The sequence below is a fragment of the Paroedura picta genome, chromosome 4, assembly GCF_049243985.1.
Source record: "Paroedura picta isolate Pp20150507F chromosome 4, Ppicta_v3.0, whole genome shotgun sequence".
In the NCBI taxonomy this organism is placed as follows: domain Eukaryota; kingdom Metazoa; phylum Chordata; class Lepidosauria; order Squamata; family Gekkonidae; genus Paroedura; species Paroedura picta.
In genome coordinates, this window is record NC_135372.1 from 38934623 (window position 1) to 38953547 (window position 18925).

An 18925-nucleotide genomic window follows, 5' to 3' on the forward strand; every position below is an offset into this window, starting at 1 on the left:
TTATATTGAATGGTCATTTACTTTTCACCTTCTATCTATGTTGTACGGACTGGCAATGCCTTTTTTGTTGTATCTGAGGAAGGGGTCATGCACATGAAAGCTTATACCTGACTAAAACATTTTGTGCTGCATTTAGAGAAGAAGCCTGTTCTCCCACAATCTCACAGAGGCTCATAAAACCAGGAGGAATAGCATAAGCTTGAATGTCAGTCTTGAGCTGTTACTTCAATCAGGGCCTTCCATGTACATCCGGATGAACCTGAATCCATATGCTAATGAACGGTTTCTCAGATGAGACTGAATTTGAGGGCATAATGCACTTTAGGAAACCAGGCACAGATTTGTATGCCTTCATAGGAAATTGCAAGAGACAGAGTCATTATTCCAGCACCGAGTGCCATTTTGGCCCACCAAATAATTGCAGACATGTATTTCTCACCTAATCAACTTAAGTAGGTAACAGGTGCCCCTGCTGAATGATTATCGCAAGGCTCATCTTGTCATGCTGTCGATTGCAGTTCCAAGAAGGATTCACTCTTATTCTGGGGGTTATTTCTCTCTTACAGCTGTATCAGCTGGAGTAGTTACCACAAAAACCTGTTGGCCAGCAGTGACTATGAAGGTACCGTCATCTTGTGGGATGGGTTCACAGGGCAGCGGTCAAAAGTCTACCAGGTAAAGTGTGTTGTCCTAGATGTGATGCTTTTGGGTTCCCAAGAAACAATAGGATACTTTGCCTTCGACCAGGATACTTTCAAACAAAGGATCTAGCCAAATCTTCCTTGTTTCAGCTTTGTCAAAGGGTTTTCTTTTTGTAAATACTACTGCTGATAATGCTAATTTGTTAGTCGAAAAATGCTGAACAAGAGTTATAGAAGCAGAATGCAAAATTATCTGGAATCGTGAACGTCAGAGCAGAGAGTCCCGTGCTGTCAAGGAGAAAATAGGGACTTATCATTTCGTTAAAAGTTGTTACCTGTCAAAATAGTTTGAGGTTCTTCCGTTTGAATGATGGCTTTCCTCAACCTCACCGTGTAATTGATGGGGAATACAGAAATGCAAGGTGCCACTCGTGGTGTCTTAATGAGACAGGGTAACATACCCTGTCTTTTTCAGTTAGCTGTACTTCATTTTATTCTCTGAGGTAAGGCATGTTAGTAATAGCTAAGACCATATTGTCCCAGGTCTCCTAGAGCAGGGGTAGTCAACCTGTGGTCCTCCAGATGTCCATGGACTACAATTCCCATGGGAATTCCCATGGGAATTGTAGTCCATGGACATCTGGAGGACCACAGGTTGACTACCCCTGTCCTAGAGTCTTTTCATTAGGGCCAGAGAGACCTAGTATTCAAATATTTTGGTATTTGACTGCATGCCATAGGATGCCTGTGTTCTAATTCATTGACCAGGGAAATGGTCCTTCATCCAGAAATAAGTTATGTCCAAGCTTTTGGGGGCAAGGTGTTGAGATTAACTAGAATCAAGGTCATAACTATCATGCCCTGAATGTGTAGGGGGATATGTTTCAAGGGGAATAAGCGGCTTTCAATTAAGGGCCAAGTTTTATCTTCACATTCATCATTAGCCGTGGTGGATGTCAGAAACAAGCTTTCTGATTCAGTGTTTTTTGTTTGGGGCACTAAACAGAAGAACTGCCAAGTGCCTCCTTTCAATAACTAAATAACCAGCTTCTCAGTAAATATTGACACTTATCATAAAAGGCTGGATGTCTCTAGAGTTATGGGAAAACTGATTGCTTTTCAAGTGTGTGCATCCGTGTATTTTCAGTAAATCAATTGCCACCATACTAATGAATGGATTCTGGCTGTTCAGTGTCAGTAATTACTGGCCAAGACAAAACAGAGAGAGATAAGGAGCAGGAGGTGGGAGAGGGCAAACAGTTGGTTGGGGTGCATACATGGGAGTAGTCCAGGGAACGTATGCCAGTCTCTTTCTTGAAATTCCTGGCTGGAGTTCCTCCTTGAGGGAAAATCCGTTTGGGAGTAAGGTCCAACCTGGTGCCTTGCTTCAGTGCTCCTTTTTGCTTAAAATAGATGATGTTTGCATTGAGAATGCGTTTTGCATTACCTTTTTGAGTTCTCTCGTCACCTTGCCCAAGCCATTTCTCCTCCTTTATCCTGGCATTTTAAATTGTCTTGCTATAATCAAAACACCCTTATTTAAATCCCCCTAAATTGACTTAAATATATGCTCTCTTCAGAGAACAGAGTTGTAGAAATACATTTATTATTGCAAGTAGCATTTTGATTCTGGAGCATGCTAGTTATCTTTGAAAGAAACATTGCTTTAAATGGCTACAAAGAGAGTAATGTATTCATTTAGACCTAACTCTAGATATCTGTTTATTTTCAAAAGAGGGAGAGCCCACTAGGGAGCAGTAACAAGCCGAAACATGTGTTCTCTTAACACAAATAATCCAAACTTCCCATCTTTCAAGAAGCAAATAAGCAGTGGGTTCTGCTATTTTTGTTTTGTTTTGTTTTTAATGAAGACTTGATGTAGCTTTCTAGATGCAAGCAATATTTGTGCAGAAGAAAAATTCCATCAAAGTCCCTTTAAGCATCGTAAAGCTTTGCTCACATTCATTTAAACCACATGCTACATCCTTCATGACTACTTAGTTTATATCTGAGTAGTAACTTGCTATATTCCATTTCTGTGTTTCTTTCTCAAAATAGGAGCATGAGAAAAGATGCTGGAGTGTGGACTTCAATCTGATGGATCCTAAGCTGTTGGCTTCAGGTTCTGATGATGCCAAAGGTATGCTTTCAGCCACTGTCCAGTAAATACTCCTGGGGTGAAACTTCCACTCCCCTGTAGTTTTCAAAGGTGGAGCTTTAAGATGCTTTAAGTCTCCCACCTGCCTCTCAGGGCTTCCCCCACATAGGATCATAGAGTGGGAAGGGACCTCCTGGGACATCTAGCCCAACCCCCTGCACTGTGCAGGACACTCACAACCCGATCGCTCATCCACTGTCACCTGCCACCCCCTTGAACCTTCACAGAATCAGTCTCTCCGTCAGATGACTATCCAGCCTCTGTTTAAAAATTTCCAAAGATAGAGAACCCACCACCTCCTGAGGAAGCCTGTTCCACTGAGAAACCGCTCTGTCAGGAACTTCTTCCGGTTGTTTAGACGGAATTTCTTTTGAATTAATTTCATCCCATTGATTCTGGTCCATCCCTCTGGGGCAAGAGAAAACAACTCTGCTCCATCCTCTACATGGCAGCCTTTTAAATACTTGAAGATGGTTATCAGATCCCCTCTCAGTCGTCTCCTCTCCAGGCTAAACAGACCGAGCTCCCCCAACCTTTCCTCATACGTCTTGGTCTCCAAACCCTTCACCATCTTTGTTGCCCTCCTCCGGACACGCTCCAGTTTGTCTACATCCCTCTTAAATTAGGGTGCCCAAAACTGAACACAGTACTCCAAGTGAGGCTGAACCAGAGCAGAGTAAAGCGGTACCTTCACCTCCCATGTTCTGGACACGATACTCCTTTTGATACAGCCCAAAATCCCATTTCCCTTTTTAGCGACTGAGTCACACTGTTGATTCATGTTCAATGTATGGTCTACTAAGACTCCTAGAACTTTTTCACGCTCACTACTGCCAAGACAAGTCTTACCCATCCTATACTGGTGTATATGTCTTTCCTACCTAAATGCAGAACTTTACACTTGTCCCTATTGAATTTCATTCAATAGGAAGAGAATAGCATGCTGTTAGTATCCTAAAATGTTCCTGATAAACCATCATTATGTCAGCCTTGACTTTAATCTCAGTCACTGCTGTAAATATTGCTTCTAGCACTCCCCTTCATGATAGGAATTCTATACTCAATTAGCTCAAGGTAAACATTTGGAATATCCTCAACTGGCATAATTTATGCATTCATCAGGTACAGCGGGGGTAATTAAGTATAATTTTCAAGTTGGGAATATTTTAATAGAACCTTTCCCTCCATATCGTATAAGAACAAATATAGTCAAGCATCCTTGTTTCTAATTCCCTGCTTCTACAGTAAGAGTGACAAATTCAGAGCAGAGTGTGCAGCAGTTCACAATATTTGCATTGTAAGCCTGCTGTGTACCCCATGATTCATCTTTAGTAGCTGAAATGAGAGTCCCAAAACAGATTATGGTCCTCTCTTGACCGTGTAGATGAATTGTGCCTTCTTGGTCCTAAAACCCAAGGTTCTATTCATTCAGTGCTGCAGAATCTGTGTGCCCATCACAACATTCTGCCCGGCCTCCTGGTCTCTGGGGTAGGCAGGGAAGGCCAGCTGGGCATGCTACATACCAGCCACTCTGCTCTCACTAGCCTCCTGCACTTGTCCCCCGCTGCTCTCACCAGCCTCCTGACTGTGGGGAAACCTGGGGTTGGGGGGATCTCCAAGGCCCCCTGCCCATTTTTAAATGGGTGTCTCCACTACACTTATGGATAGGAAGTAAATTATATCTAAGCCTTCCTTTAAAGAAGGCACTATAAGTACTGAGACACTTCTTACAGCCACATATAGAATGTTTTCATCATTATAGAACCAAGTTACATTCAACCCTGTCTCTTAACCATGGTGAGCGAATCAGGGACAGGTTTCTAGGATCATTTATTGACTTTCTCCTCACGTGTTTAAACAAAGCTACTACTATTACAATAGCATGTGTAAACTGGCATTTGAGTGAGTCTGAGGTGTGTGTATGGGGGTGCAAGCCCACAATCCATTAGTGTTCCCATCATTGACGTGGGCATCACATTTTTCCCATGTTGTCCAATTGTCATCTGGTAATTGCCCCTGAGCATAAAGAGAGCCTCTTGTGGCACAGGGTGGTAAGGCAGCCGACATGCTGTCTGAACCTCTGACCATGAGGCTGGCAGTTCAATCCCAGCAGCTGGCTCAAGGTTGACTCAGCCTCCCATCCTTCCGAGGTCGGTAAAATGAGTACCCAGATTGCTGGGGGGTAAAACGGTAATGACTGGGGAAGACACTGGCAAACCACTCCGTACTGAGTCTGCCATGAAAACGCTAGAGGGCGTCACCCCAAGGGTCAGACATAACTCGGTGCTTGCACAGGGGATATCTTTACTTTTATAAAGAGATAGCAAGATGGAAATTTAGAGGCAGTTACAATTCTTGAACACATTGAAACACGGGAGGAACAACCTCTCCACCCAAAAGAAAGGTACAGAAAAAGTCTCTTCATCCAGTAAGGAAATACAAAAATGGTTTGATACATCTGGGCAAGTTCAACCTATTGCTAACTGTTGATTTGGAAGCTGTCCCATCACCTAGGTAAGGACACTACCATCTCCATTTTGCAACAGGTGCCGAGTCCAGGAAATACTGCAGTCTCATTCTGCATTTGTTGCTTAGTTATTAATGCCTTAGGATACCCAGTCCAATATTTTGCACAGATTTATTTATGGCTGCCTTTGCCTTCAGTATATCCATTATTAATTAATTAATTAAATGTATATACTTCCGTCCCTCTGAGACTCAGGGTAGTTCACATGAAAAGGACTGGGAAGAGTACTGTATTAACTCAAAACGAAGACTACCATGATTGGAACAAGACCCCTCCTGTTATACAGCATACATACTCTGATGTGAATACAAGATGACCCCTTTTTCTTGAGGGGACACAACTCTCGGTGGGTTGGGGTGGGGTGGGGGAACTAGTCTTCCTTTTGGGCAAATACAGTAATGAAGAGATGGTTACAGAGAAGCAGGTACAGCACTTTATTTTTAAAAATAAAATACGTTACCAACTCTGAAATCTATAGTTCCCAGTGTATATTGGGCATAAAGAAGTTTTTACAGGGGGGAAAATCCTTTGCAACTGAGAACATTGTGGGAAGATGTATACAGAATGTGCTTTGAGTATCACCTTAAGAAAAGTTTAACAGGATTTAAGCTTTCACGTGGAATCATCTTTTGAGCTGCTGGCTACCACCAGTCATTTCTTTAACCTGCTAAAAAAAATTGTGTTCAGAAGATTAGCTACTCTTCACACCATGCTTGTTAAAGAAGAGCTTAAGATGAAGCACTTGATAATTCATACAAGGAGAGACTGCCAGCACTATACTTCTTTTGCATGAACAATTCCGATTCATTTCAAAGGAGAGGTTTGAGAAAAAGTAAAACGTTCCTTAATATGAATAACATCAAAATCTGTATTTTGTATGTTTCACTATCAGTTACCCTAAGAACATCTGATACATTTAAAGAAAACTAAAGTGACTTTTTTGGGGGGAGGGGGAAATAGGCTACCTATACCTAAGAGGAATAGGCTACCTATTTTCAGTTTTGGAAACTGTATTTCCCACAAGCTGTAAGCCGCTTTACAGATAAAACTGTGTTTCCTTACAGCTTATGGCACAGCAAGATACCTCAGAAACAAACCTGCAAATAAGAGTCCTACTGTAGTGAAAATGTGCATTATTGTTAAAGCTGTTTGCTAACTGTAAACAGTAACTCCGTTTCATTATTTACTAATAAAGTATGCGTATAATGTAAATCCATGTACCTTGGAAATAAGAATATTGTGTGTTCCTGATTGTTCAAGTATATTTACTTGTGCTTCTATAGCTGCTTCCTATGTATGCTTGTAGGTCTTTTAGGTATACAATTCCAGACAAAGTATACACCCCTTTTCAATAGTAACCAAAGATCCATCCTTAGGGTATTATTCTTGGTCATCGGATTGGTCAGAAACCTACTAGATACCTGAAGTAGGCTGAAGCTTTACTACTTGCTTGCACCTGTGGAAATGGCTTAGAACTTGTTATTCCTATTTGTGGTAACTTGTTACACTGGACAACATCTGATTCCATTAATCAATATATAGCCTCCCATATCTTTTCCTTTCCTATAGGCCGATGGAAACTCAGTTCGTCCCAAGTTCCTTACTCTCATCATAGCTCTTCTGTTTTTAATTTGTGATAGGGCAGTAATTGAATTAGACGTAAAAAAAACACTATTTTTTTATAGGAAAAAAACAAATGTTTTGCATTCAGTTTAAACAGAATGCAGCAGCACCTCTTGTCTTTCTGCAACATGGCTCGTGGAGAGCCACATGTGCAGTGACCATCCACCAAAAGCACCTACAAAAGCACTTACAGTGACCATCCACCAAAAGCTCAACAACCATCAGTAAATGTCAACTAGAGAATATTTGGGGGGGGGGTCAAATCTAATGAGAGCAGAATGAATAAAGGCCCAGTTTTTGCTTAGAGAACTATGTTGGATTCTTCTTATTGAATAGTTAAAACAGTGATTCTCAGTGGTTTTGGAGTACTTGTGGCATGCTGTCTATGGCTCTTCTGAATACCATTCTCCAGTGTGGCACCTGTGCCACGTTTCAGGAAAGTGGGCAAAGCCCTTACCTGGTGGGGCTTTTGGTTGGCAAGTGGTTCTTAGCACCCACTACCAGCGGAATGGCTAAGCTGCAAGGCTCCCAGAGAGGAAAGCTTCATGCTGGGGATGGAAGGAAATGTGGGTCTTCTATGATCTTGAGGAGTTTTCGCCCATTGATATAGAACATATTTCTGTCCCCCAGATTTCAAAAACAAGGCAGCCAGATCTTGGCATGTATAAGTAAGAAATACAGCAACACATTTTTGAGTTTTTTTTAAAAATTGCCTATCAACATGTTAGCCCAGTAAAGTCTATTTAAAAAGCCAAGATGCTATAAATTGAAAATAAATAAGGCGCTTGTTTATTTAGAAGTCTAGTGAGACAAAATCATTTTAGTATTCAATGGGCTTTTCATTTGGTATGTCAACAAAAGCTGTCTGCATGGGAAATAGATATAAAAGAGCCATGGATGGTACAGGGTCCGGTGAGTACATCAAGTCGGTGTCATCGTGAAGATCAATATTTGTTTTATAATAAGCATCTTAATTTCTTTGAAATGGCTAAAATAATATATTAACAAGATTAGAGCCTGTGAAATAAAATAAAAAAAAACTGTACACGAGAAGATTCCCTTTTAAATATGGAAAGAATGGCAACATTGATGTATTGGCTTTATTTACTTCATTTATTTACCTCATCCTAATGGTGGGAGCGATTGAGGGCAAAAGAAGAAGGGGACAACAGAGAATGAGGTGGCTGGATGGAGTCACTGAAGCACTCGGTGCAAACTTAAATGGACTCCGGGGAATGGTAGAGGACAGGAAGGCCTTGGAGGATCATTGTCCAAGGGGTCGTGATGGGTCGGACACGCCTTCGCACCTAACAACAACTTCATTTATACCCTGCCTTTTTCCCCAGTAAGGAGAATCCTGTGAGGTAGGCTAGGCTTCACAGCAACCCTATGAGGTAGACTAGTCTGAAAGTGTGGGAGTGGCCCCAGATCACCCAGCAAGCTTCATGACAGTAGAGATCTGACCCCGTGTCTCCTAGATCCTGGCTTGATACCCACCACAACACCATATTGGTTTTAACTTTGAATGTTACTGAGAGATACGTGGATGGTGAGAGATAGGGAATGGTGATTTTGCAGTTTTCTTTATTTGGGTTCATACGTTCCAAAACCTGTAACCACAGCAGAAACTCAGGCTGTTTTCTTCTAGCTCCCATGTAGTCTCTGGAGGGTCCCAGTTGATGTGGCCTAGTTTTTGCTTTTGGACTAGCCCTTTTCCTGTTCCAAGGGATTGTACGAAGGAGCATTTTTGTGGGAAAGAATAACTCGGCATCTTCCTGGGGTAGAGGAGCAAATATGTCTCCCAAATTTTCAGTCTTGATGAGGAAAAGTGTGTGCGAGAGTATGCACAAACGTGGCACAACCCCCTAGCCTAAAAATGTTGCTGTTTGGCAAGAGGTATGTGAAACCGCCACATGCTTGTGTCTGTAAAAAGTCTTGAAATCCTGCACCGATAAGACCGTTTATGCACTGGAGGTTTCATGCCGGGCTGCAGGCTGGAGTTTTAGTCGTGGCAGGGTGCCCCACCTCTGCACTCACATGGGGGAGCATTTGGCCCGGTGCACCTCATCCGCCCCCAATTTGTGTTCCTGCATGGAAACTGGGGCAGTGAAGTTCCCAGTGCATAAACGGTCTAAGAGAGGTCAGAATGAGAACCACTGATCAGCGGCAGATTTGCGGCTGGCACAAATCAGCTAAATGCTTGTTCTTGGGAGATAAGTGCTGCTGCTTTTCAAATGGAACTTGGGTTTTCAAGTGAGCATATTTAGAACAGCCGCCTAAGTAACTCTTCTGGCTTTGGTAGGATGTGGTGCCAGGGCACAGCCATTTGACAGAAGCCTCCCTAATTTCTGCAGATTAGTTAGAACGCTACCTAATAGGCATCAGTGCGCACACTGTTCCATAGGGCATGAATTTGGAAGGTGTTTTAGTGCTTGCGGTTATACTGGGGGCCTGCCTCCCCCTTTTAAAAAGTACTGCTGCCTCTTCCAGTTTTAGCAGTTGCTGTTGGCAGGAACTGCTTTGTTTTTAACTACCGAAATGGAAATCGCTTGTGTCCTGTGTGTCAAGCCCAGTCATGTGAGTGCCCTCTGCTGCTGGCATGGCACACAGCTCGTGCTGCTTGTTGGCACCACCGCTTTTGCCATGGGACTAGCAAATTGAAAGGCTTGGCCTGTGAAAATCTCTTCCAGGTGGAGCGATTTCTAATTTAAAGCTCTTTGGGGATTAAAAAAGGGCTAAGGCCATTTCAGTATATATAAAAAAAACCCTGCATGGTTCGTATGATTACTCATAGTGTGCTAGACCTTGGTGAACTAAAACAGAATGGAATATTAATGGACTGGACATGGCATCAGAGCGTAAATAGGGGTTTTGAGTGTGCGTGTGTAACTCTGAAGTCCATTCAAACGTGTATATATCAGTGCCTGTGAATGGGGCTCTAATTTTAATGTTCTCTTTAATGTGCATACTATTAACATGACCCAGTCAGCATTAAGCACATTTAAGTTCCATTAATTTCACAAAGTCAGATTTAATTTTCTCTACTTGAATCGATCACTTCACTTTCAACTTGATTGTGTGTGTATTTTTTAAAAACCATTAAGTAAGCACCTAAGCATAAAACATAGTCCACAACTTGTATTAATAGACTCATTCTGATTAGAGGCGGGGTCAGTGTTATTAGGAAAGGTTGATATGTCCTTTTAAATTTTACAAACAGCCAGTTATTGTATATCCTTGACTGAAGAATGATACACTGCTACTCTCTGGGATGGTCATCCCCTTCCACCAAGCATGCAGCATCAGGAGGGATGCACATGGAGCAGTCTAGCCAGCCATATCAGCTGAATCAACCCTGGCGATGGGGGGTGACAGATGCCCTCACATCCAAGCAGCCAGTTTCTTAATTCGAGCTGTAGAGTAGCGATCCCCAACCTGTGGGCTGCGGACCACATGTGGTCCGTTGACTAATAGGAGGTGGGCTGCGAAGGATGCCTTCTCCCCCCCCCCCAGCCCTTTACTTCATCCCCCCCCGGCCCTTTACGACACACTTCGGGTGTCATTGTCTCCCATCACTCCCAGATGGGACTATCTCGTTGCAGAGAAACAAGCTCAGGGTTCCCATTGATTTGTCATTGTCATGAGTTAAAATTTCCATGAAAATAAAATGTTCCTTATGTTCATTGTTGTGGCATGTCTGTATCTTATTTTGAAGGGATGTTTAAACATTACCATAGCGATCAGAGAGTGTTAGGGCAGTGGTTGTGAATAGAGGAGTAAACTACCCCCCCCCACCGGGCCTCAGTAAAATTGTCAAGCATTGAGTGGTCCCTGGTGATAAAAAGGTTGGGGACCACTGCTGTAGAGCACTATCTGGGAGATATTTAACCAAACCTAGCAGCCTGTTCACTCAATCCTTATTGGAACATTGGACTTGCACACTTTCACCACTTGTATATTCTGAGTCTTTAATTCCTTTCAGATATTGACAACCTTTTGCTAAGGGATGTCCTATTTGCTACTAAATGCAGGGCTTAACTCCTCCATTGTCTTGTATGCCACTTCATGACAAGCCCCATTGCTGGTCTGCTCCCAGTTGTGTGTTGTAGTCTACACACACGCCCTACCAAGTTCTCAACCTTTTAGTTTTGCTCCCATGTATAAAACCTACCACTGCACACATATACTATTCTCTTCAAGTGAAATGCAGGCACCTAGGAATAAACAGAGTTGGTGTGTAGCTAGGGGTTCACAGTGTGTGTGAAGCGTCAGTGTTCCCGTCATCTTTTGAGAAAGAAGATGGTGGGGGAGACCAAAGGGAAGATGTGGCTGCATGACGGCTGAGTTGTCAGCATGTGCAATATGTGAGATTGCAGAATATATTAACTTCTGTGCCATATAAGCAATAAAAGTAGGTGATTTACCTTGGCTTCCATGTGTTTTGGTGCATGAGAGAGCTGGTAAGTACTGTAATTTTTCATTTATACTGGAAGTGCTTTATAGCATTACTAAGCTACTAAGAAGCTGCACCCTCGTGACCTTTTTCTTGTGATTTGGTCGAACACCACTGCTTGGTGAAACGCTCTCTCTCGGAATATGCTGGAAGCTAATATGAAAGTGGCTTGCCATTCTTCGTTTTCTCAACCCGTTGTGTTTGGCTCAGTCCTTTCTTCCCTGTTACAGGAAAAGAATGGACTCCCCAGATAACGCCCACCCCCTTGTCAAACAGATAAGAAGTACTACTGTGAATAAAACAGGGGAAAGGTCCACTGGCAGGAGAAAAAATGAAGAAGGGCCACATTAGCCTTATTTCAGATGCTGTTGGATCATGTCCTTGTGTATACCTGCACAGCCATGTACTGTGGTATGGTTTTGATAATTGACATTTTCCCTGAGCTTTAAATCCTTCCCCATGTCAGCATTAGGCAGAAATTTGTGATCAGATTCTCGGATATGCGGAATGGTTATATGTGGCCCATAGCAGTGGCGGCTCCTGTGGTGAGAAGTCCTATCTGCTGAAATAGTGTATGATTCATAATTAGGGTTGCCAACAAGTCTAGAGAAAAATGTCATAAAATCAGAGTTGGAAGGGGCCATACAGGCCATCTCATCCAACCCCCTGCAGGATCAGCCTTAAAGCATCAAGGATAAGTGTCTGTCCAGTCTTATGTCCTGTCCCTTTAATACAGACTTAATAAAAATGGGCATCTAAAGCTGTTTTTGGCATGGGGTAAACAGTGCCTCGTGAAGCCTTCGTTAACGGGACAGGACATTTTCTCTTGGCAGCTGGCAATGGTGGTCATAATATGCTGGAAGACCTACTAGGCTCTCTTCATTTTCCAAATGAAGGAAGAAAGGAAACCGTGTAGAATCTACAGAAGGTGCATCCTTGTGCTTATGAAGGATATTAACTGGAGCTCAGTGTTGCATTTCTTCTGATGTCCTGTACTCTGAAATAAATAAAATATATGTGTGAGAATCAGCACGGTGTCGTGGACTAGGATCTGAGAGACCTGGATTTTAATCTCTACTGTGCTGTGGAAGCTTGCTGGGTAGTCTTGGGTCAGTCATACTCAACCCAGCTTACCTCCCTGGATGGTGGTTATGAGGATAAAGTTGAAGAGGGAAGAATAGTCTTATAAGGCGCTTTTGCCCTCCACTGAAGAAAAAAGTGGGGTATAAATGCATCATCATCATCAAAACCCATTCCCAGCTCGCCATATAGGAATAAATATATGCTGGCTGGCAGCAGGGATGTCTAGTCTGTTGAGAGATCCAAGACTTTTTGTGCCAATGTGTAGATTGATACATTAACCTAACTTATTGATAACATTCTAGAGTGAATTCAGAATGCCCCAAGTCTCTCTCTAGAGCAGACTGTTGAGTGAGTGACATGCAAACCTACCCTAAGCAGTGTCTAATATCACTTAATTTTATATATGAATCTATCAACATGTAAGCCATTGTACCATGCCTTTTTTCCCCTCTTGAGCTTTCTGCAGTTCATCCATATGCACACCAGTTCCACTTCCCACAACTTTCTTCCATGCTTAAAAAGTGCACCTGTTCATTTGGTTGTGATGCAGATCATTGTGTTTGAATACATCAGAACTCAGTTGGATAGTGAGGGATGAACACGTTGGCTTTGATTCCTATGGTTAACCAGGACTGCTTTCCACTTGCTTCCAGCTTCCTGAGGCGCTAATATAGATTTATGCAGCTGCCAAAAGAGGCTTGAAGTTTGCTCTATTCATTCTATAATGGAAACATTCTATCCAACCACATTGCGGATTGATAAGGGTCATCATACATGGCCTCTATGATCCGGCCATGGCATTAATAGCCAAGAACACTAAATGTCAAACAAACTGAATTTATCTGTTTTTTTTTCAAATCATTGAGTTAGACCTCCTTCACAAATGAGTTAGTCATAAAGGCCTGCCTTCATGCAGGGAGTTTTCACTTCCAGTTGTGAGTCTTCCTGGCATGGATTTGTATTTTCAATATATTTTTCCCCTTGGGAGGGTTGGCCACACATTGCATCTTTGAAGTCTTTGTCCCTGCATAATTGCTGCCTGCCACCTTACGTTATTAGTGGTAAGTGGCGCCTCTTAGCACTGTCAGATTCCCAGTTAGCAATAACAATGATCAATGACATGTGCCATGTGCTCAGCAAAGCTGTTACAGCTTAACCTTGTCCATTTTGCTTGTTTCCTGTCCTTTTGTTTTTTTCATTAGTGAAGCTGTGGTCAACCAACCTGGACAATTCCGTAGCCAGTATTGAGGCCAAGGCGAATGTGTGTTGCGTCAAATTCAGCCCATCATCTAGGTACCATCTAGCCTTTGGTTGTGCAGGTACGTGTAACAATTGTTTGTGTATCCACACTGTGTTTTGTAAGCCATAACCCTTTGTTCTGTTTGTGCTGTTGTTTAATCATGAAAACTGCTGAGAAGACACACAAGTTATGCAGCACTCTGTTGAGATAGAGGTCAGTCTTCACACTGGGGTAGTTAGAAGATAGAAGGGCTTATCTTCTGACTCTGTGGCGTGTTCCTTCTGGTGGGAATTTCCCGCTTAACTTCAGCAGACCTTTTTAGTCTTATGTTTTGTACATCCCCAGTGTCAAAACTCTCTGGATGCCTTGATTTGGCTGGTCTCCTTATTGGCATTAGGAAGGAGAGGTGAGCAGAGGCCAAAAGGATGTTCTTCCTTTGTCCCCCCAGAATTCTATGTTCACATTGGTAAGACGCAATGAGGAGGGTGACGTCCGTCCCTGTCGCATTGTGCAGTGTTGTCTTCTGGATGGCAAGGAAAACTTTGCTGGCAAACTTAATGGAGAAACGCGAATTGCCGTACTTCCGGACAGTGCTGGAGAGCAGCAGACACTTTAGAAAAGCTTTTAGTAGGAAATGTCAGGGGTTTATTTTTATACATCTACAGAGCAGCACTTGGTGAAACAATACGGCTTCATTTTAAAAGATAGCATTTCGTTTTTTTCCCCCTGAAACATCATAATTGTCTTTTCTCCTTGAAATGCTTCATGTGGAAAAGAAGGCAAAACAAAATTTCTGAAGCACCAGTGAAGAAACATGCTTAGATACCTGTGCCAATCGAAGCTTCTAGATCCACCTGGGACTTAGCTGAATGAGGCAGCTCACTGGGGTTTAGTTGTTCGAGGGTTTATATGGCTAAATGTCCACCTAGCTTCAGGTCAGGGGAAACAAGTTGCTACGAGCTTTAAGAAGAAATCTGTTTCATCAGACTGGAGAGAGGTGAGTAGCGGGGTACCTCAGGGTTCGGTGCTCGGCCCGGTACTTTTTAACATATTTATTAATGATCTAGATGAGGGGGTGGAGGGACTACTCATCAAGTTTGCAGATGACACCAAATTGGGAGGACTGGCAAATACTCCGGAAGATAGAGACAGAGTTCAACGAGATCTGAACACAATGGAAAAATGGGCAAATGAGAACAAGATGCAATTTAATAAAGATAAGTGTAAAGTTCTGCATCTGGGTCAGAAAAATGAAAAGCATGCCTACTGGATGGGGGATACGCTTCTAGGTAGCACTGTGTGTGAACGAGACCTTGGGGTACTTGTGGATTGTAAACTAAACATGAGCAGGCAGTGTGATGCAGCGGTAAAAAAGGCAAATGCCATTTTGGGCTGTATCAACAGAGGCATCACATCAAAATCACAAGATGTCATAGTCCCGTTGTATACGGCACTGGTCAGACCACACCTGGAGTACTGTGTGCAGTTCTGGAGGCCTCACTTCAAGAAGGACATCGATAAAATTGAAAGGGTACAGAGGAGAGCGACGAAGATGATCTGGGGCCAAGGGACCAAGCCCTATGAAGATAGGTTGAGGGACTTGGGAATGTTCAGCCTGGAGAAAAGGAGGTTGAGAGGGGACATGATAGCCCTCTTTAAGTATTTGAAAGGTTGTCACTTGGAGGAGGGCAAGATGCTGTTTCTGCTGGCTGCAGAGGAAAGGACACGCAGTAATGGGTTTAAACTTCAAGTACAACGATATAGGCTAGATATCAGGAAAAAGTTTTTCTCAGTCAGAGTCGTTCAGCAGTGGAATAGGCTGCCTAAGGAGGTGGTGAGTGCCCCCTCACTGGAAGTCTTCAAGCAAAGGTTGGATACACACTTTTCTTGGATGCTTTAGGATGCTTAGGGCTAATCCTGCGTTGAGCAGGGGGTTGGACTAGATGGCCTGTATGGCCCCTTCCAACTCTATGATTCTATGATTCTATGATTTAAACTGCATTTACTAGGTAGAAGGGTTGATCAGTACTGGAAATACACAATATAGAAGTTCTACCCAGCAGCATTGGGTAATGGGATGGTCGGTATATAAATCTGGAAATAAAATTTTAAAAATAGACAAAAGGAGACTTCCTGGCATACTGTTAAGAAAATGGTTCTGTACTTGGGCAGATGGGGTTGAGAAAAGGCAAGACAGGGTAAAGGAAAAGAAAGGGGAAGTTCTAGTGATACTTTAGGAAAGATGATTCTAGGTTAGAATCTCAGGGGTAGTCAACCTGTGGTCCTCCAGCGTTTGCTAGCAGGGGCTCATGGGAATTGTAGTCCATGAACATCTGGAGGACCACAGGTTGACTACCCCTGGGTTAGATTACTGCAGTGTTCAGTAGGTGGGGCTGACCTTGAAAAGTGTTTGGAAACTCCAGTTGGTGCAGAATACAGCCCGGATGTGGACTGGAGTAGGTTGTAAGAGGTGTTTCACTCCGGTGTTGGCCCATCTGCCTTGACTCCCAGTTTGTTTCCAGGCCTAATTTAAGGTACAGGTGTTGACCTTTAAAGCCCTGTACCTTTTGGAGCCGGCATTACCTAAGGGCCGCCTAATGCTGTACAAACCTATTTGAGTGCTGCAGTTATCTTCTAGCCATTTTTTGTGGCTAGGTGGATGGCATCCTAAGGGAGGAAAGGACCTTCTCAATTGTTGTGTCAAGATTATGAAATGCTCTCCCCAGGGATATTTGTCTGTTGCCTTCTATCATTGTCTTTTGTCAACAAGTCTTCTTGTGCTGCCGAGCATTTCCTCACTGGTCCCTTTTTTCTGCCTTATGTTGTCCTTTGCTGATTTGTGTCTTCAATATGTATTTTAGCACTGACTTTAACTGGTTTTGCAATGTATTTTTATTTGGCGTGATTATTTTTATTGGCTTCGATAAGGCACCAAGACGAGCTGTAAATATTGCCCATAAATATAATAGTTCCCTATGCAAATAAGGGTGAATGTTTGAAAGAAGGAAAGGATGGATAAGACCAATTGTTAGCTAAGTCATATAGTTCCTCAAAAGGAATATTTTAATATTATGTGTTTAGGTTGTCTACTGAGTCGATAAATGTTGAGAAGAGGACAGGGAGGCTTAGGAGAAGATGAAACCTACTATGGGATCTTCAGGTCACTCTTAGCTAAGTTGACAACCAGCAGCCGTCCCCCCTTCTTAACTAGCGGGTTTATTGCATTCCTTAAACCATTCGCTGGCAGGGGCTCCTGGGAATTGTAGTCCATGGACATATGGAGGGCCGCAGTTTGACTACCCCTGCTTTCAACTTTTATACTCTGAAACAAATGCGTCTTTTACAACCTTCACTTGGTGGAGTAAAGTAACTAAGTGGGATCTCTATCCTGTTGTATTAAGACAGCTTGGAGCTACACAGTCTGGCTTTAACTCATTGCTAGCGGGGAGCCAGTACTAACTCCTTACATGCTCCTTACATGCTTACTCTGCTCCGTAGGGGGTTCTGAAAGTAGCTTGCCTCAGAAATTGTGTACCCTTGCATATCACTCTGATGTGATTCTTTTGAGTGATACCAGTTAGAATCTTAATTGCTGCTGTACCCGTCTTTAGCATTTATATAAGATTTTTCAACTCTACCCGTTGTGGCTCCTCAGTACAAGAACGAACTTTAAGGGTGCCTTCTTTGCAGTTCTTTTGTGCCATGACAGAATAACGGGCTTCCGAAGTGTCTTGCCACCGTAATCCTCAGAATTGATGTAACACGAAGGAAGACGAGGCTTTTTTAATCACCAGTTATTATATTATATATATATGAAGAGGCAGCATGACTCTTGGTCTACTCAAGACACCCTCTAGGACTGGCAAGGAGCTTAGTCTTTTCTTTACCTGTCCTCCTCCTCTCCCCAGGGAGGTCTGCCTTGACCTTCACAGTTCATAGTAGCAACTAGTAGAAAGTACTACTACCGACAGCTTAATCCCTAACTCTTTCCCCCTCACTGTTTTGCATATCCCTATGTGAAACTGGCCGCCCTTAAAGTCCTTATGACTAGCTGCTTATATTTTAAATTGAGCTGTATCATGAAGTAGACACAACCGCATAATCTGTAATACATTTTCATTCTATTACTGACCTTCTCTAATATATTTTCTTTCTAATATTGACCTTTTGACCAGTTTTACATCCCCTTCCCATCCCCAAGAGATCACTCAGCAAAAGAGAGCAAAGGTGGGTCAGGAGAATCACATAAGTGTGTGTGAGATCTGTCCATGGGGGGATATTATATGTGAGTGGAAGAAGGAAGCTGGTGGTACTGAAGGACATTTTTGATATTTTTGCTGTCATCGTTTCTGGAAAAAGACTGTGGGTGACTTTCAACTTGCATAAGGAGGTTCCAAATTGTGTTAGGTCTAAGATACTTGAGGTCTAAAGACACTCTTCCTTTATCTATCGATGTAAGAAGGGATTCCATAGATAATGGCAGCGTGGGTGGAAAGCCTGGATTTGAAAAAAAAAGGATTTCTTGAGGCTGAAAATGTTTTAAAGTGTAATTTTAAGTGTTATCAACAGCTACTGTTTCTTTGCGTTTAAATGCTCCTCATTCCATTACAACTATCATTTTAAATGTAAAACTTTGTATTGTTGCCTCATGTTGGACATCTGTTTGGCCCCAGTTGGGTACCAAGTTGAGAAAGTGAGTTTGACTCAGTGACAGCTATTAGAAATGTATTCCTGTAGTTAAAATACGCAGATGTGTTCTGAAAGCTGAGTACTCAGGCGCTGAAATCAGCATTGAAGGAGATAAAAACGACAAATAAAGTGGCAGAAAAGTCATAGCATTTGTTTACAGGTTGCTGTTGCAGAATTGAAGATGGAAATTTGGGTACTGTTGCTGCTTTTTAGTTGTTTATATGATACCTTGAGTAAAAAGATACTCGTAGGAAGATGCTAAGCTTTGATTAGATATGCAGAAGGCTCAAGGCCAGCTGTACCATAAGGTGGACTGAGGCAGTTGCCTTCATAATCAACCTACCATTGCTTCTTCCTCACTGTCCACCATATGTGGACAGAAGCTGAAGCAACTAATTCTTCTAACTCCCTCCCTTCACTCTGGAGTAGTTGAATGGCCCAGGTTCTGAGTGATGAGAGGCTTGGAGAACATGGGGGGGGGGGGGATTCCTGGTGAACTTCTACCAGTTAT

The 18925-nt window shown here is 42.7% G+C and overlaps 1 protein-coding gene across 2 annotated transcripts in view; it reads left to right on the forward strand.

Moving 5' to 3' along the window:
- Window positions 1-18925, forward strand: part of COP1 (COP1 E3 ubiquitin ligase) — a 181186-nt gene that overhangs the window by 80960 nt on the left and 81301 nt on the right. For both annotated transcript variants that reach the window (XM_077332509.1, XM_077332510.1), the window contains exons 13-15: window positions 567-675; window positions 2700-2781; window positions 13688-13804. In XM_077332509.1, coding sequence (XP_077188624.1) covers window positions 567-675; window positions 2700-2781; window positions 13688-13804 — 308 coding nt within the window. The remainder of the gene's footprint in view (window positions 1-566; window positions 676-2699; window positions 2782-13687; window positions 13805-18925) is intronic.